General features: G+C 44.5%; 1 protein-coding gene across 7 annotated transcripts in view; it reads left to right on the plus strand.

The window, feature by feature from the left end:
- Positions 1–20,289, plus strand: part of BACH2 (BTB domain and CNC homolog 2) — a 188,567-nt gene that overhangs the window by 156,295 nt on the left and 11,983 nt on the right. For all 7 annotated transcript variants that reach the window (XM_065681224.1, XM_065681225.1, XM_065681226.1 and 4 more), the window contains one exon: positions 13,159–14,703. In XM_065681224.1, the coding sequence (XP_065537296.1) occupies positions 13,159–14,703 (1,545 nt within the window). The remainder of the gene's footprint in view (positions 1–13,158; positions 14,704–20,289) is intronic.

Genomic DNA, 20,289 nt, shown 5'->3' on the forward strand with positions numbered 1-20,289 from the left:
AAACGAAAACCCAGGAGCCAGCATTAGCATAAAATGTCCCAGTTCTGTCAGTTTGATTAATTTGTCTCTTTGTCTCCTCTGTATATGATAAGTGCTATTAATGGTTGCAACACTTCATATGTCAAAGTCTTTCTTCCTAATGACTTGAAAATGTGGTTTATTTCCCCCTTTTTTGTATTATTTTTCTCATTTAGCATTCCACTCAAGTATAGATTTATGCCATGCTCTTTCATTATCTTACTGGTTGCAGCACTGGAGTGATTACATATGGTGTAGGGTATGAGCAAAGATGTGATCCCAGGGGCAGCAGCTGCTGATGCTAGCTGAAAATAGATCCAGCGTATGCTCAGCACTTTTCCCAGAGGTCTTTTATTTATTAGGAACAGTCTTGGTACAGGACAGCTCAGACCCTCATTTAGCAAGATGACTTTTTGCCTTTCAAGAACAGTGCAGTGACTTTGCTCTATTTACCGACTGCTGTGTAATTTTTTTCACTGCCTCCTATTGAAGCAGTGACTTTACCTAATGTAAATTGTAATATAATCCTGATTTATAATGAAGTCAAGAAACGACAGGCTCCAATTGAAGTAATGGAACTTGACAGATCTAAGGTTTAAATTAAATAATCCTATTTGTAAGACAGCATTTGTACATGGTACACTGGTTTAAAATGAACTTCAGTTCTTCTTCAGCAAATCCTTTACCATTCTCTGTGTTGTGCCTTCCATAAAGGCTTTAAAGGGAACAAAATTCATTTGGGAATATCATGTTTGTCTTTGTAAATGTGTCTGGAACAATGCATTGTTTTCTTTCCCATAGCAAATTGTTTCACATAACTCCTTAATTAAAGAGGAAAAATTAATGTGGGTCATTTATTCAGGGCACGCCACATCTAACCTGCTTTAGTGGCCAGAAGAGGACAACTACGGAGAATGAGGAGAGGGAGAATGCTGGAGGGAAAATAGAGAGGAAGGCTGCAGTTCGACTCTTTGCCTCCCAGGAGCAGAGGTGCATCCTGGCAGTGATTTGTATGGAGGGAGAAGATTGCCTCCTATGAGCTGTCCTTCCCTCACAGCTGGCAGGGGGGAGCGCTTCAAGGTGGTGTTTGCTTTTGCCTCTGCACCCCACTTTTTGCCCTCCGTCACTGTCATACCAGTGCAGGCAGCGAGAGCCCTGGGGCACGCAAATCAAAAGGTGGCTGGCTGCTCGGAGCTGGCAGTCAGCGCAGAAGTGGGGGTTGGTGGAACAAAAGGCTTGTAGATGAGGAAAAGAGACCAGGCAAGGGAGCATGAGATGCTGCAGAAATGATGGGAAGGCACAGAGAAAGGGAAGTGGGATACAAACACCAAAGGTACAGTGCAGGGTTTTTCTGGCCTAGAGTGAGGGAAGCTATTTTGGAAGATGACCTCTTCCCTTTTCTCTCACTCAGCATTGCATTTTTGCCTTCATTTCTGGCTGCATTTAGTTGCTGCTGCCCCTCTCTGTCACCTTTCTAATTTTCCTTTGTACCTGGCTGTGATGTGCCCTTTTCCCCAGGAGCCTAACAGACGCTCTCACCCTGGGCCAGCCTTGTGCACTCCAGCAGAAACAGCCCAGTTTGGGTATCCAGCTTGATAATGTTCCACAGCTACCTGTCACCATGCTGTCACCCTGAGTCATCAGCTTCCCGCAAGCCCGGGCAGAGAAAATGTCTCTTTTGCAGCAGTTGTGTTTGGGCAGTGTCAGCCACCATCAGCACTGGGAACTCAGTTAAGAACTTTTTCTCCCAGTGCTTGCAGGGAAGTCATAACTTCTATTAATTAGAAACCAAGCCCAGTTCCTCACTGCCATCAAGAAGGGACAGTACTGCCCAGGACCACTTGGGAATGTGGGGAAAAACAAGCTCACGAAGCCAAAGCGGTGCAGGCCAGCAGAAGAGGCAAAGGCGAGGAGGATCCACACAGCAAACATGGCATTGACATCGCATGGGCCCTTGCTTCTCATCTAGGGAGAAAAAGCAACAAGGTCCAAGAACAGAAGTCCATCAGGAGGTTTTAGAGTTGCTGCTAGTAGCTTGCACACTGCCCCGTCTCTCTTCTCTGACAGGCATGTGCATGGCTACAGGCATGGCTTTCTGTTCACTTGAAGTTAATGGGATTGCATAGGGCAGAAAAGGAGGTGGGGTACACTGAATTCTGCAAACACAGAGTTTCAGCCTCCTTGACCCTTAGAAAGATAAACAAAATAAAATAGCAAGAACCAATTGCAAGATGATTCAGTATGCAAATAAACTGGTTTTCGTTACTCAAGGCACACATAAATGCGCACTGGTGACTGAGGCAGCAGAATAACACTTCACTGTTCATTATTTTATCAGACAGTGATAATTGTAGTTAATATTTTCTTAGTAGTGTCTCTGAGACTTTATTTATGCTTCTAATAATCTGAGCAGCTGCAATGGTGCTGGCTGCCAGAGCTGTAGCCTTTTAGAAGCACTCTAGTGTGGCAATGATACGAGGATAACAGAAATATAAGGAGATGATGATCTTCTCGGAGCAGATGGGGCTAATTCAGCCCCTTTCACACACGTTCACGTTCTCTAGTCTCTTTCTCACACTAGCGTGCGTGGGTGCACGTGAGCATATGTAGAAACACACACACACAAATAGCTGTAAAGTCCCAACTTCCACCCTCCTGAGAAGTCACATGTCAAGCTGGAAATGCCATAATTTTTCTATGTGAAGAGTATTTCTAGGGCTTCTAGCATAGATGGCATTTTCTACGCCTCATTTGCTGGTTGGATCTTAAAAAATCTCATGTATAGGTCCAAAAGGAGAAAGTCAGTTCCTTGGGAACAACGCAGAGGTGGGCGCAGGGTTGTGGCTGGAATGCCATTGCCCGTCCTTCCCATCCTCTGACCACTGTGCTGCAGGGCCCTCCTGCTGAGCCTATGCTTCTTTAGGGACTGAAAGAGCCATTTGCCTTTTTTCGCAGCAGGCGTGATCTCAGCAAGAAAGCAAATACCTCTGACTTTTTCTGGTGAGATTTATGGAGACTTAGCTAACATTTTAGTCTACCATGGGAGGAGTTAACTGCTCCTCATGGAGGATGGGAGGGGAGGAACTTTGGCAGCTCAGCAGTGGCTGGTTCTCCTTGCAAACGTGCTTTGCTGAGCTGAGTGGACATCATTGATGAAATGTGAACACACCAGGCAGTGGAACAAAAGCCACCATAATCCTCAGATCTGCTAGTAGCCATGCAGGAGCAAAACCGAGGTGAACACAGAAAAAACTGTGTGTCCAAATACCAGAAATTAAAAGGCAAGGCAGAGGAGGAGGGGAAGGAAATCTGGAACTTACGCAGTATTTGGCAGGTTTTGTGTTAAAAATACGATGCCTGCAGGAAGCCAGGTTATTTATACAGGGTTTCGGCATACCAGTTAATAACTGTAATTGCCTGGTTACCTTGTGAAGTGCAATAGTAAAGCCTTTGGTATTCAGTTCCTTCCACAGCCCAGCAGAAGCATCTCTAAATTTCAGATGTTCCAGTGTTTGCTCGGCTGTGCTCTCTGCTACCCAGGCCTAAGGATGCCAGTGATTTTATATACTGTGCCATGCTAGTGCATGGTCACAGGTAATGCTGGAAGCACTGTCATCATCAGCCCTGTGGAACCCAGAGCTGAGCATCCATGAGCTGCATCGGATGTTAGCCAGCACCGTTTCCTGAGCCTGCTTCTTCTCCAGCTCCTTTGTCTTCTGATTTAGTTCTCTTCCTCAGACTGCAGCCTTGTGTTTTCCTAAATCATATCTGACAGAGCCTGCTTCTTTCTTTCCTACGCTATGCAAAGTATAATAGCAGGGCTTGTAGTGAGACGTCTTGCTGTGAAGTATTCCTCGTTTTTATAAAGTAATTACAGTGTCTTTAATGCAGTGTGTATTTAATACACTGGATTACATAGTTTATTCGCATAAATGGATTCTGCCATACTTTGGAAAGAGGAGTATTCGTGTAATTTACAGTCTTTGTAATTTTTCTGTATTGTTGTGTTTGCTTGTGTATTAATTGCAGCTTCAGAAACTCTGAACCACTCCCCTAAGCACCCTCTGAATTAGCACATTTCTACGTGTGTCTTAATTTTCTGCCTGTTTTGGTATTTCCAAATGTAACTTGGAGGCTTCTAGAGTTTCTTTCTTCCATCGAGCAGTTCTTAAACTGCTTTTTGTTTTCCCTTTTTCTCCCCACTTTGGCTCATGATATGCACCTAAACAGATCTTTCGCAGACTCTTCTCTCACAATTTATATTCTGTGAAAGCTTTCCCACTTCCTCCTCCCCCCTCCTCACAGCTCAACACTTTCCCTTCTTTAATTTTTTTCTTTTTTAATCTGAGGGTCAGTTTAGTTTCCCTTTTGCAAAAATGCGGGACTAATTTTAATTTTAAATTTTAGCTGCACTTCAATTCTGATGATGTGCTTGGGTTAAAATGTGTTTGTTTCTGCCCAGTTCTCCCTCGATGGTTTGAGCATGGCTTGTGCAGGCACCCAAGGAGAGAAGGTAGCATTTCTGCTGAGCCACCTTCCTGTGCCATCCCTCATTACTGCATTCCAGGTTTCTTAAGGTGTAAGTTGCATTGGAAAAACAGATGTATTGCAGACTGCCAGATAGCACAGCAGTATTTCCCTTTGCTTTATCTTCCAGTTCATGCCTGAGTGTTTAAACTGCTAATTAGTGCCACTGGTTTTTATGTGTTCTTTGTTGATTCAGTCGTGTCGTAGCCAAGTGGTTCCTTCAGAGAAAAGGTTACTTGAAACATCCTCATCTCTAATTCTGTTTCTAACACCTCCACCCAGAGTCTGACCTCAGCAGCTTGAAAGTTCTTCTCCAATTTTTTCACCTATTCTTGCCAGCAGATACTCTCTTGGCCATGATTTTGAATTTTCCCTGTTCTTCAGCTGCCCTGGGCAGCCTCCAACATTGACAACGTACCACAAACTATGTAATTAGTTAAGTGTTCTGCTGAACTTCATTAAGATATTTTCTCCAGACAGTGGTACTTCAGCTGTCATTCCTCTGGTTTGATGCATAGCATTACAGGCACTATACCGTTTATGGTTTAGTAAACTAGTGTTTAGATGAGGCTGTTACCACAGTGAATCTGGTTCAGAAAACCCCAAGTATGTGGGTGCCTTAACTCTTACGCTCCACCTATAAGTCAAGTGTGGTCGAGCGCTGACATAACCAATAATATGGGCATTGATCTGCTGACTGCTTACGCCATCTTTACGCTTGGCAATCAATTCCGAGCCACTTGCCCCACCGTCAGCACTGACGCACTTCTCATGGGGTGATGGACACAGTTTGCAATTGCTGCTCCCCATCCTCAAGGCGAGTCTAGCATGAATGACCTCTCCTTCCTCCTCATCACACCACGAGCATCGTGGTGCTTCCTGGGCACTGAGAAATATAAGTGTTTTCCTTCTTTTTCAAATGGGAAGGGAGGAGGCCCTTTGAAGTGCTGCTCCTGAATGTTTGTTAGGCTGGAGAGGACAGTAAGAAGTGATTTGCTTTCCTCCTTAGGTTTGTAAATACTGTCACAGGCCTTCTAGTGTAAATTTGTCATCTGGCCAAAAGTTGGGACTGCAAAGGGGGAAAGCTGAAGGGAGTATCTGTGCGGGGATCGGGCACAAAATTGGAAGTTGGTCTAGCATTTCCAGTGTGGCACCTTTTATAAAAGTGTTACTAAAGGTTGTTAAGCATCTCCTTGGAGCTCTCAGCCTCATGCCTCAGGAAGCTGTTGTGAAGGATGCACTGGAAAGGTACCAGGGTGCCCCTTGGTATGGCTTTGCAGGTGGCAGCTTTTGCAGTGGGACTTTTTTCTAAAAAATCAAAGTAGGTAGATCAGCCTCCCGAAGAAGGGAGCTGCCTGTCTGGGTTCTCCCATCGTCTGGCATGCATTCGTGCCCAGGGGTGTCTGCCATGGTGGCGGTGTGGTGGCTTCCCACCCCTGCAATGTGGTGTGATGCGATACAACGTGATGCGGGAGATGTCAGACTGTCACTTGGACTTTGGGTCACTTTTCTTTCCAAGTATGTACATACTACCCGAAGTGGCAGAATGTTAAGCTGGAGCCATCAGGGTATCTGCTTAATTTAAAAGTGGCTTTAGAATGAAAACAAAGGCCTCTCTTCATCAGTCTTTTCTATCAGCAACTTGTACATTCCTGTCTTGTTACAAGCTCAGACAATACAAACGCCTGCATCTGATACTTCTCACCCAAGTTGGATTTTAAAGGGTGATTACTCATTTTAGGATCTCCACAGCTTTATAAGGGAAATACATCCATAAGCTGCTGGTGAGAGAACATTTACATTAAAGAGGGGAAAATGCAGTAAAATACTGGCATGGCATTGGCTTACAGAAGTACTCTGCTATTTATTATATCTTTTTCTGACTTTTTCCTGCCTCCTGCATGTTCTCACCTTATGTAAAAGGATCATGGTTACAGAATAATTCTTGACTATGTGCAGGCTTACTTTGAGCAAATATAGGACAAAAACCATGATGTCTAGCACCATTGATTTTGCACAGAACTGACCTGTTTGAGCCTAGTAATATATTTAAAATTTCAAACAGTTTTCCAAAACCAGATAATTTCAAACTAGGAAAAACAGGATCTACCAGTCTCCAACATCCCAGGTAAAAATAACTAAGTAAATAGCCAGGAAGTCTCTTAACTCTTAATGGAATAACAGCTTTGGTGACTGATTTTGGTTATCAGATTACACTCTGAAAATAACTTCTGTGCTATACTTGCAATTGGCTGTAAAAGAAAAAGAATACAGTGTGTGCTAATTTTAGCAAATAAGATTAGAGTTAATATTTAATCCCAGAGACCTTCTTCAGGCTGTGGAAAAAATAGCAGCAGTTAACTGTCACTAATCTTATCTCCTATTTCCAGCATGTGTTTGATTATATAAGTTGTGCTGTTAGGAACACGCTGGCCAAGTGAGAAGTTAGTAGTTTGTTTGATACATCCTTGGGTTTATTAGACAAACTTCAGGGCTGAGGTGGATTTGGAAGGTCTCCACACACGCCTTTGGACTGCAACAGCAACACTGAAAGGTTAACAAAGTGGGTACCAGCCTAGGTGACTGCAAAACAGTATGCGAATAACAGATTGATTTTGAGTTCTGAAAGAAAACGGTTGCATTACTTGTGTGTTTCTATCCAGTTGTTCTAAATTAATATTTAGTTTGGGATTTGATATGCAGCATATGAGGTTTTATTCAATTTTCCTTTCTTCCTTCCCTACAAAATGGCCCAATAATTAAATTGATGTTTGCAGATTAGAGATGAAGGCTTTCCAACTGTTTTTAGGTACCTGGTGATGAATTTAACCTGAAAATCAAAATACTAAAAATATAATGCATAATTTTACGAACAGTTTTCATGCTTCACAGAAAACCCATCGTTGCTCCTATTGATTTCAAAAAGACTACTCCAATGCATAAAGATAATAACTTGTGCCTTTGCTGCCCTGTCAGGACTTCTGCTTTCTCAGTGGGGCTGTGGGTCTGACCATCTAATTTATCCACAGTTTGGTAGGATTTAGCAACTAATGTTCTGCAGATCTCATTGACTGGAGGAGGGGCCTCTGCCCTCCTGCACCACCACCAGTGAGCTTGTTCTTTGAATATGCCCTAAGTATGCTTTATTTGAAACAATTGCATGTACATTCGCTGTTGAACTTTGATGCTGTTTTCTAGAAGATCACTGGCACTCTGCCCTCATTAACACGGAAATTAGGCCTGGAAAAGCCTAGCAAATTAAAGCCTGCCTGGCCAGAGCAAGTTAGTTTTGCTTTGCAGTACTCATACATAAAGTATCCATCATCTCCCCTGGAAAGCCTTCCAAGATCTCACTGAACTCACTGTTAGTTTAAGAGTCAAGAGAAAATCCCTACATTTTCAATCTTCAAAGTTTCTTCTTTGCAATCAGTGGTAGCACCCCATAGCAAACTAGACAGTTCTTCTCTGTTCTTGGTGATTGTACGCATCAGATTACTGTAAACATTCTCTTGCTCCATTTTAGATACTGCCTTGCCAAGTTTTACATTCCTACATGTTTACAATGATCTTTCCTTGCCCTTAACCACTTTTCCCCTCTTTAAATTGAACTCAGACTTGCTGGCATTTTGCAGGGATTGACCTTCCGCACTCCATATGCAGCTTTTCATACAGATGCCATTCGGAGCAGACTTACCAGACATCTATTTTTCCCTTGGAAATAACCTTTTTTTCCCCCTCTAAGAAATACTGTCTGTGCAGAACTGGAGGATTTTGTCTATTTGTCTGGGATTTTGAGACATCTGGAAGTCTGGGCAGCAGCTAATGAGCAAGCACTGATGAACTCTGCAGCGCACAGTGAGTCCAGCCTATCCTCAGAAATATCAGACCTCTGCATGTGCTCGGAGGCCACATCCCGTGTGTGGGCAACGCAGCCAAGGCAGAGGTTTCCACGCTCGATCGGCATGGAGGAGACCCCATACAATGGGGAGCCAGAGGGAGTTCACCCACAGTGCTCTGTCTCCTGTGGTGCCTGTGAGTGTGTGTACAACTGCCTTTAAATAGAATCTCTGCCATAGGAGTCCCTTACGAAAATACGATGTTCCTAACATGAAAGTGAGGTAACCCTCCTCCTAATTTTAGAACAGCTCATGCCCAGTTTTAGAAAAATGCTGTGCTAAAAGTGTTCTATATTTGCATCTGTAATGCTGCCTTCTTTACTAGCATTCCTCGTTGCTGACTCTCGTCTCAGCTTCTTATTCTGCCATCTGACAGTGATCAATACTGTTTTCTTTGAGTTAGCCAGGTTTTCATCAATGATATAATGCCAACCAAAGAAGAAGGGAAGGCAGAGAGTAAAACGGCACAAATATTTCTTCAAAAGGGAGAAGCATTACCCGGAATGCATCGAGAAAATGTAATGACAGATGATGGAGGAAAATAAGAGCAGGAAGATCTCCTCACAGGGAGGTTTTAAGTAGAGTCTGGCAATGATCTCCCAAAGGAAGTAGGGGAAGTCTGGTGTCTTAAATCAATTAAAACTGACCAGAGCAGTGCACTCCACAGGACTCTGTAAGGAGAAAAGCAGTGTTGGACTGAACTAAAATAGATTTTGCATGCTTATTTTCTGCAGGGCTGCTGTCTGTATTTTGCTGGTAAATTCAATATGGCTAATGCTGATTAACAACTCTCTTGATGGTGATTGTATCACTGCATTATTTCCAGCCCGTTCCTCAGTATCATAAACTCATGAGGGCATGGACATACAAAACACATCCCCTGGCGTGGCTAGCACGGTCTGTAAGATAAGTGGCACATAAAGGGCTGGAGAACTTCCTTTCACCTTAGCAGTGGTCAGGCTTATTATCACCACAGTGCTGAATTGACGTAGACCTCCGTAGCACATGCTGAGCATGGTGTACCTGTAGCAGTACAGCTGCATGTGTATGCCTGATGCTTGATCTCTTGGATTGCTGTAAAGCAAGAAGGGGTGCCAGATGGCTTAGGTAGGGTTTCAGTACCCATATCCTCTGTGTGCTGCTGTGCAGATGGGTTTTAATGCATACAAGACCAGCTGGGGACAGGAGCAAGACAAAGTGATTCATCCTTAGACTTGGCAGGGTGTTTGGCATGTTTCATGTACACAAGAGAAGTCCTCTCCTGGCCTGCCTTTAAAGATAAGGGAAAGCAGGCCTCTGAGAATCTTTGTTTTGCTTTTCTTGTCTGTGTGTGCATTGATATTTTAATGTATGTTTTACCTTTACTATGCCTCAATTTCTTGTACCCATTTACACAACAGAAATGGGTAGAAAGTAGCATAAGGCAAATGATTGGAGGGCAGGGAAGCAGTGACTTGGTGTATGAGCTTGGACAAGGAGCCTGGTGGAGGCTCCCACAAATTGACCTGCCTACTTAAACCTTAATGTACATGGAAAATAACACTTAAAAGCAAACAAATCTTGGACATACGGCATCTTATTTACAGTGTGTGTGTGGGGGAATAAACTGAGATTGTTGCTAGCATGTGTTTTACTCATCCAGCAAAGGTTTCTCTCACGTGTAAATGGGGACTGTTACATCAGAGAAATGATCTGTTTCCTTCTGCAAACACAGATCAACTTGGTTTCAGTAGCTGTTTTCACTGGGATGCATCAGTCAGGTCTAATCATTTTTAAAGTCTGTTCTTACCTCTTCCTACAGAAATGCATGTGTGATGGTAATACACATGGCTTCAAAGCCTTTTCTTTCCTAATATATAGAGCTCATAGGCACGCTTCAGCGCTTTGGTTTCATCCATCCTGCCAGAATGCATCAGATATGGGCGGTCCCAAAGCTGGTGGGGCTGAGGCAGGGGACCCAGCACGGGAACCGAATCAATATTTAGACAGCTTCAGGCAGCAGAGTTTGCACTGGTTTTCACACTTGGCAGCAAGCTTTGCATCTGTTTGTTTCTAAAGTTATTGTTCGTGTAGTTTCAAGCATTGGCACTTGAGAGATTCCTCCCTGAGGGCAATGACAAGCACCAGGTGCTTGAAACTTTCCCCCTTTGGATCTGAAGATCTTGAGAGTGAGGAAAGTTGTGTGACTGAGTAAGATCTTGTAAGGTTAAATTCATCACCAATGTTTTCATCGTCCTTCGCTTGAGGTATCTGCTGGGCATTGTCGGGAGCCCATGGTGCAGTATCAGGCTCAGTTCCCGGTACACCCAGCACAGAACAGCTGTAACAGCTGTCTTGCTGCTGTTATCATGGTAATTTATGGGGAGCAAAAATCTGAGTCACTGTGGGAGATAGCCGTGCTGTGGGGTGGTCTGAGTCAGCCCGGGGCTCTGCTGGGTGCCTGCACTGGGGCCGCAGGCTGGCCGGAGAAACCCTGGCCGGGCACACCAAATGATTGTCATTTGCTTTCCAGTCGTTCCACCTAGTGGCCAAGGGACACAACTGCCAGGAGAGCTGGGCTGGTGCTTCAGAGTACCTCCTCATCAAAAGGAACCCAAAAACCCCCGACAGTATGTATGGCTTCTCCTACAGTCTGTGCTGCTGTGGAGCTTGCAAGATGTGTAGGAATATATAAGCCCCCACACTGAAGATCTTACAAAGGAGAAACATTGGCCTGCAAGGAGCTCATTAAGTTCCCAAGCAATTTTGTTAATCATGCTGCATAGATAAAATGCAGATAGGCCTTTATAGTGAGCTGATAATCTTAACAGATAGGCAGAAAGTGTAACACTGATAAAGCAGAGATCTGTTTAATAGCCAGCTGTAAATCTAGGCAATTCTGTACCAGAGGCGTATTGTAAAAGGATGTGCAAGTGTGTAAGTATCTGCATGAAAATGCACTGTTTCTTAAAATAGCAGATACGGCGGTAATATTATGTATGGAAAAGCTACTGGGAACAGTTGTAGAGGTGTTTTAAAATATTGTTCTCTCCATCACCACTTGTGGTGCCTTCATATCCAGCATCACAAGTACAGATCTATGAATAACAAAGGCTTTTTCCTGGAAGTCAGGATTGTCTATAAAAATCTGTGAGCTCTTCCATTGATCCTGAGGCAATGTAGGCAATTTATAGGGTTTTAATTGGGATGAACCAAATCATTCACTCAGATTTATCCTAATCACAAATAAGACCATCACAAATTCATGGCCTGATTCTCACTGACCTCTTGAGCAGCTTCTTGCGCAGTGGTGCGAATTCAGTTGGAAGGACAGGGAAAAGCAGCTCACCTTTGGTGTATTGTGTTCCTGATAAGATATCCTTCTGAGGAGCTGGGAAATGTGAGTTTGAATCCCTGGGAAATGGACCTTGTCTTCTACTTCCTATGTCCCTCTTCTGATCTTTAGGCCATTTTACGAAAATGGGGCGGCAGCGCTTCACCTTCTCATTGGTTTTAAAAGAAGAAACTGAGCTGGGCTCAGTTGTATCAGGAGGGTTGCGTTCCAACCTCACATCGGCAGGAAGCCATTTGACTGCTTTGAATCCCATCTAAATGGCTTTCCTTTGTGTGCAAAGCAGAGGGAACTTAGATTCATGAACACCACTTGCAAGCAAGGCAAGAAAGCATCTTCGTGAATCAAGACTGAAATGACTTGTCAGGGGCACGTAGAAGGTGGTTAGTGCAATGGGAAGTTGAGTTATGGTCTCTCAACTTAGTGGCCAAACCACTGAATCTCCTTCTTGTGGAAAAACCTTTATCCTTGATGGTGAGCCCAGGTTTTGAAGCAGCCTCTGTCTGCTTCATGAAGAATAGTTTTTCCAGTGCCTTTGCTTCCTGCCTGCCCATTGAGGGAAAAAATACAACAGAAGTTAATGCCAGTGCATTTTTTTGTCAAAAAATAGACTATATCTATAGTTTACCATGTGGCTTGGCAAGTTATTTGATAGTTATGTGTGAAGAGATCGCTGAAAAAAAATGGGGGGAGGAAGTGTGTATTTTTTATTATATCGTATGTGAATGTGAAATATAGATGGCATGATGAGAAAAAAGGGCGAGTAGTGGTGCATAATTCAGACCTGGAACAGTTGGTTGGATATCACTGTCCTGGAAATACTTGTTACTCTTTCCTACAAAGAAACTGGTGAAAAATTAAGTACTGGGCTGAGACTCAGAGTAATTTGCATCACTTGAACTATGTGTATGGATTTCTTTCATGTTAGCTGTAACTTAGACTCACTAAAATCAGGAACTGTATGAGAATAATCTCCATGGGATGGGAAAAAGAACTGTGCAGCCAGTACTTAACCTATTATTTTTTTCATCAAAAAGAATCAAAAAAAAAAAAAAAGGAATCAAAATTGAATTGTTATTTTCGTGGAAGTGCGCTGTATCACAGTTAAAATAAGATCCATCCAAGAATTATCAGTGTCCACACCAATCTGATATTTTGCAGCCTTTCATTAGAGAAGAGGCTTACTTCTAGGTCCTCAAGGTATTTAGGAAAAATAGTGTTCAGCTCAACCTGTAATGGTGTACAGGAGCAATATAGAGAGAGCAGTGCTGGTTACTGGATGTAGCATCACTGCTGGCGTGATAGAGTAACTGTGTGATGAAGGGCTTGGGATGATAGCAAGAGCTGATAGTAATGCTGTCAATCTCCCTGTCTGTTTTTTTGCAGGTCACTGTCAGGGGATTTGGTCCATTGTTACAGTTTGCCTACACTGCTAAGCTGTTACTCAGCAGAGAAAACATCCAGGAGGTCATCCACTGCGCTGAATTCCTGCGCATGCACAACCTGGAGGACTCCTGCTTCAGCTTCCTTCAGACGCAACTGCTGAACAACGAAGATGGCCTGTTCCTGTGCAAAAAAGATACCACCTGTCAGCGCATGCACGATGAGGAGAACTCGGATGGAGACGAGGAGGAGACGATGGAATCGGAGACATCAAAAATATCTTGCCCCAGAGAGAGGATGCACCAAGAGCCCTTCAATTTTGAAACCACTGTTGCTGGAGCAGACAAAAGCGAAGGGATGCTACCTGACTCTGACATGCTGAGGGACAGCAAGGACAATTTGGACAAAGATGCAGTAACACGGTACCCCAGATACAAGAAATACCAGCTTGCTTGTACCAAGAATGTCTACAACACATCACACATCAGTACCTCAGGTTTTGCAAGCACATTCAGTGAAGAGAGCTCTGGAAATGGCCTCAAATCGGGACTTGCTATGGGGCAGATAAAAAGCGAGCCTCAGAATGAAGAGAATGATGAAGAAAGCATCACACTTTGCCTGTCTGGAGATGAACCTGACATCAGGGATAAAGAAGGGGATGTTGAAATGGACAGGAAACAGCCAAGCCCCACTTGTGTTGACAGGCCAAAAAGTGGGTCCTCCTCTTCTTGCTTGCGGTCTTTCTTCAACAGAACAAAAAGCATAGATTTGGTTGGCTTCCCCAGCACTTCCCAACAGCACTTTGGCAGGAGTCCAGCATGCCCTTTTGAAAAAGGGACATCTCAGGGTGACCACAAAACTGATTACATCCCTTTCACAGGGAACTATGGACAGTCCCATGCCATGCAGAAGGATGCTTCCAACTTCACAGTGGGATCGCCACTCAGGGGGCCCGGCTTTGAAACTCTCTGTAAGCAAGAAGGCGAACTGGACAGGAGGAGTGTTATATTCTCTTCAAACGCTTGTGACCAAGTAAACACTTCGGTGCATTCATATTCCGGTGTGAGCAGCTTGGACAAAGACCTCACTGAGACTGTGCCGAAGGGTCTGTGGGCTGGCAGTAGCCAGTCTCTCCCCAGCTCTCAGACCTATTCGCACAGCGGACTGACAGCTGATCACTTGCCGGGAAGGATGCGGCCGAACACCAGCTGTCCGGTGCCAATTAAAGTTTGCCCTCGCTCTCCTCCTTTGGAAACCAGAACCAGGACATCCAGCTCATGCTCTTCCTACTCATATGCAGAGGACGGCAGCGGCGGCTCCCCCTGCAGCCTGCGCCTTTGCGAGCTCTCCTCTTCCCCTTGCTCCCAAGGCCCCCGATTCCTGGCACCCGAGCACCAGGAGCCCGGTGTGGTGGGGGACGGATTGTACAACCCAGTCCGAGCCCAGATTAAATGTGAGCCATCCTATGGAACAAACTCCAGCGATGAGTCTGGGTCATTCTCAGAAGCAGACAGTGAATCATGTCCTGTGCAAGACAGAGGGCATGAGGTAGGGATTTAAGATAAGTACATATATTGCAATCGTTGTGACCCAATTAATTGCCCCTTGATCCTTTCAAATGACTCGGCATTTCCCCAGCACTTTGTTTGTTTATAGAGGCAAAGAGTAGCTTCTGTTTATTCTCTCGTCAGCTGAGTGTGCAAGGTTGGCTTCACGTAAATAGGTCTGCTTGACCACAGAGGTGTTTGGCAATTATCAGAATTTGGGTATGGGACATTAGCAAACTGCTGAATGATGAAAGCGCATCGATGTGCTTAGAAGCGTGCTAGCAGTGTCCTGTCCTCCTCCCTCCCTCACCCACTCCCAGGGCACAAAGCACTGTTCCTCATCCTTCATTTGCGGAGGTAATTCCAGCTCCACTTGTTATTGCTGCTGGTGTGTTTTAGCAACCTCACACCATGCCTTCCTTCACTGACACCAAGGGCTGGGCAGCCTGCTCCAAAGAGCCCCTGCTGCATGCTGCTAACAGCCCAAGTAGAGGAGTCAGACAGAGTGGGAGGAGGTAGAGGTGTGAGGTTACTTGAACAGTTGCAGAGCTGCCCACTCTCAGCTGTGGGAACGGTATTCAAGTAGTCTTCCCTTTGTGTGTGTGTGTGTCTCGCATGTGCAGGTGATGGGTTCTGCCTCTGTTAAGTGACAGCTGAGATAGTGTTTCATGCCCGTGGCCCCACTTTGTTTGGTGGTGAACTCTAGCAGCCATTGCATAAAGGGTTTCAAAGAGAAATTATCCTTTAATTTCCAGGACTGCTAGAGAGCAGCAGGGGAATGGTCTGGGGCTGAAGAGCAAGCTGTGAATTTCCATGCAGATCTCCTGTGAGAGAGAGGGAAAAGAAGGCCTGCTCTAAAACTAGAGATGGCCCAGCTGGAGATGCTGCAGTGATTGAATAAACTGTCTGTATGAAGTCCCTAGTTTGAGGAAAGACTTAAATCGTGGAGATGTGTTGTGGAGCCCAGAAACTGAAAAACAGACTGGATGTTTTCATAGAGTTTCATTAGGAAACTGCATGACCTGAGAGCGTCTGGGTGAAATCACTTATCTGGCTCCTCTGGTAATGCTGAAATTCTCCACTGAGAGTTTGTGCTTCATCATGGGGAACAGTGGGTGCATGTTTGGGAGGTTCATGTGCAGTGAGCACCCGGTTTAGAACCAGCCTTAGCAGTGGCTAGGGATGAGAAGAGTGAAGTTTATTTTGTCCCTTAATCCTTATTCCAGCTACATTCCAGATAGAAGTGGGTGGTTCCTTCAGAATCACAGAATACCAGGTTGGAAGGGACCTCAAGGATCATCTGGTTCAACCCTTCTTGGCAGAAGTTGCTTGCTTAACTGTAAGGAAGGTCTGAGGAGCCTCAGGTGTGTTAAACCCTGTCATACTGTACTGGTGGTCTTGAGAGGACAGTTCTTGTTTGGCCCCATATCCTGAACTGGGGACAGTGCAGAGGGGAGAGGAATCTCCTTGGGAGGCTGCCTGTGATACTGTGTTTAGGACCTCACTTGGAAGCCCTAAGGCAGAACCTCTCTGACCATACCAAGGTTTTTGGTGACGTCCTGCCTTTACGAGAGGTGGAAGGGAGCAGGGAGTAGGACTGGGGGGAGCATCGAATCTCCAGCCACATGTGCTGCTTGCTCAGCAAGGGCTAATGCACAGCATGAGGCAGCAAAGAGGGTGGGAGGTTAGCCTTTTGGGGTATGGTGATTAATTAGCTGTCATAATTGGCTAATTGTGTGGAGATGCTGCAGCAGAAACAAACCCATAAGAGTCAAATGAGGAGGTTATAGGGGACTGGTGATGGCTTCCCAAAAAAAGTATGTGAATGTGTGCAGGAGACCTTGGATGACAGGAGGGACATGAGGAGCAAATGGGTGGGAGGCCATCTGGGTGTGCAACTGGCAGGCAGATGTGTGTGGCTCTGGGGCAGAACTAAGGAAGTATTTGCTGCACTCCTACTTTTGCTGCTGGTTTCCTCCTGGGAAGGTTTTCTGCACTGTGCTGAGCAAGGTTTCTCCCTGGGACTGCTGATAAAGTGCTTTATTTTCCTTTTTTCTTTTTTTCTTTCCCCTTTTCTTTTCCCCATGGCATTTTAAACAGGACTGCCAGGCATTAAAGATGTGGTGAGGAAATTCATGCTCAACAAAGTTGGACTGCACAACCCTGAACAAGCCAAGGGTAAACAGATCACCCTGGTGCTTCAGTGGAGATTTTGTCAGAAAAATTAATTTGTAAAGGGTGTTACCACTACGAGGAAGGACCGTACAGCCTTGTTAAACAATGCTGTATTTGTACAGCAACTTGGGGGTGTACCCTACAATCCTGCAAGATCCTCTGCTGTGGAAGCTGCAGTGAAGGATATGTTGAACCCAGCAGTAGAAAATAGCAGCAGGAAGGTTTGGTGTAAGTTGCTTTACCTACTTTTAGCAGTTTGGCTGCCATTAAAACAGCAGGAGAGGCTCACAGCAGTCTGAAAGGATCTGCTTTCTGTCCTTCACCTGCCTGCAAGCTGCAGGGGAATCTTTCTCCATTCCAGAAACTGTCATTTTGCCCGTGCTTTCCTAATGACTTCCCAGATGGGGCCCTTGCCCCCTGCCTTATCAGATCAGACAGTGTTTGCTGGGCTTCTTAAAAAAAGCACTGATAAGATAGCTTGGGGCAGCACACAGGTGCTCACCCCTCCAGAGGTGGTCACACAGGCTCTTCTGCTGTGGGTGGGCTTTCAGTTGGGTGATAGAAATAAGCCTGATGGACTCTGACCCTCAGTTATCTCATGGGGCTGCTCAGTTCCCCAGGAATTCGGACCTTGTTGGTCTTGACTTGGCTCCCAGAGTGCTGTTGGTCCCAGAATTAATGTCACAAAACATCATTTGCCAGTGTATCGATTGTGTGTGAAGTAGGTGAAAGGTTTCTTCCCTCTGCTTTTTTTTGGACCCTCTGCTTTCCTGCAGGTGGATGCTGGTCAGGAGCATATGCTCAAGTTGTTTGATGCCAGAAGTGGGGTGCTAGGGCTTGACGTGAGTGCCATGTGGGTAAAGATGACCCTGCTCTATGACCAGCCTCCCTGTCCCACTGGGGTCAGAGGAGGTGACAGTCCCCATGACACCACTGGTAAATCCTTTGTGGGATGTCTTTGCCTTTCATTTTCCTTCCTGTTAAGGAATACCCAAAAGCTTCTGAGATTTCCCTTTCTTAAGGCTTTGTGGTAGAAGCAGCAAGTGCAGTGAGGGGTATCCCCCTCTTACAGAGTTGCAGGAATGGGGCTGTTACTTGAGCTGCTGGGACTTTACAGAAATATTTAACAGTTTGTGTTGCTCTTTTCACCCAGCTCCCTCAGGCCTCCACAGGTTGTTAAAAATCAATTATTGGGATATAATACTAAAGAGAAGACTTATGCTCAGTGCTTGCAGGCAAGTTCTGACAATCCTGCTTAAAATAGCAACAACAAGACAATAAGCCCTGAAATAATGAATTGCTGAGAAGGAAGTAGTCTGTCAATCTGTTAACCTACTTAGGAACAGAAACTTCAGCACTACCTACCTTTCTTTATACTTCTTTTCTTCAGCAAATATCTATGGTTTTTTCTACTAGAAAACTTGTAAAAAATAGTGTACTACAAAACCAGATAAAAAGAAATCATCTCAGCTCAGTCTAATTTGATGAGTGAGTTTTCTTAGGGAAAGAATAAACAAGGATAGGAGGAGGTGAGAGGTGGAGTTTTCCAAGAACTATTATTATCTAGAGAATTGCATTCAATGTGTCTTTCATTTGTATTTCAAAAGAGTTTCCCGCCTGGGTTAGTGACTCACTTTTCAAAGGAAATTTTCATAAAGGCAAAGCTAGTGCAATTGGACCATTGAGGATATTGTAGGGAAATAAGCTTCAGTGAGAGCCCAGATCCCTCCATGCTAAGTGACAGGCAGCCACCTTTTCTCTGTTCATCTGATGATGCTGAACAAAGTACCATAAGTCAGAGGCCCGGTAAAGGGGGTAAACCAAAGCTGCTGTACCAGAAATCTACTGGAGCTGTCCTGAGTTACCTAAGCTGAGTCTTCTTTGCTGCTTAGTATTTCTGCTTAGTGAAGATTATTATGTAGAAAGGGCATAGAATCATAAAATAGTTAGGGTTGGAAAGGACCTGGGGATCATCTAGTTCCAACCCCCCTGCCATGGGCAGGGACACCTCACACTAGACCATGTAAAATACATGTTGAAGTGTTAACTTGCTTTTGTATGTAGTTCCTCCCCAGAACTTGGTGATCAGTCACCCCAGCTTTCCTGACCTTACTGGGTTTACGAATCTGAAAATGAGAAAGTTGCTCTCCACATTCTTCTCTGGTGGGTATTCCCCTGACCGGGATCCTCAGTGGCATCAGCAGAGCACTGGGAAATTTGTGCTTGGCCACATCTGGTTAAACGGAGTCTTGTCAAACATCGTTCTTGCAAATTTAACTTCATGGCAGTTTTGTTTTCTTTCCCCTCTTCAATAGGAGTTGTCTCCATGCTGGTAGCAGAGAATTACTGGATTACAACACTGAGAGTTTTCCATTACAAGCTTGACATTTCAGGAAGGAAATTTCAGGTCCTTTTAAACACTGTATTAGTTTATTGCAGCCTACAGTCAATTCTGTTAAGCCCTGAGCTTTAAGTTAAGACCTTGCTGGAGCTCTTGGAGGACTCTCCAGTTCTTGATTTTTTTTCTCCAAAAGCAGATTTGAGTGCCACCCTCCTATGCCCAGTACATAGTAACTTTTTCTTATGCCTAACACGCATATTCTTTTAGTGGCTGTGATGTTAAACCAAACTTGGGAAGTTCATTATCTTTACTAGCACTTGCCAGCTCAAGGAAGATGTTGAAATTTAGATACAAATAAAGAACGAAAAGCTAATGTTATTCATAAAATAAGGAAGTTCTCAACACTTGACATTTGTATTTTAATGTGAGAGAATATGGAGTCTTGGTCCTTCCCTTTGTTCCATAGAAAAGGAGAGGGGGAGAGCAGTAGCAGCAGTAACTAATACAGTACTTGAGTGGCACGGCAGTAACTGGCGTATGATCCAAACTGAGAAGCTTGAAGTAGTTAATTGGTTGTATATGGGCCTTTCATGTGCTGAGTCAATGGCTGTCCCCATCTGTCTAGATTGCTGCTGTTACTTGGCCACTCAAAGCAACGACATTTACACTGACACCCTAAGCTAATACAGGGGAGAGAAAATGCCATGAAATCATCACCAGGTTTTCGTTTGCCACCAGTGTGGGTTGGCTGTCCTCTCAGGAGTGCATTAGCCAGAGCCAGGGGCAGTAGAGGCCGCAAGCAGTGGCAGAAAGTGCCAGTTTATTTGTTGTGTGGTGGAAACAGCTGCTGCAGGGAAAGAGTAGTTGTGCTGATAGGGAAGATTTGAGAGCTCTGTGAGGTTAGCTCTGGCTGGAGTAACTCCTGGAAGGAGAAGGGATCCAGTTTATATTTGTAGTTTGAAATAGTCCGAATCAAAGAGTAGACAGTCATTTCCTGTATAAAATTCATAGTTATTAAAAGGAAAATTTTACAAGAAAACATACTTGCTGGGGGTTTCTTACACGTCTTAG

The sequence above is a fragment of the Lathamus discolor genome, chromosome 5 (assembly GCF_037157495.1).
Source record: "Lathamus discolor isolate bLatDis1 chromosome 5, bLatDis1.hap1, whole genome shotgun sequence".
Taxonomy (NCBI): domain Eukaryota; kingdom Metazoa; phylum Chordata; class Aves; order Psittaciformes; family Psittacidae; genus Lathamus; species Lathamus discolor.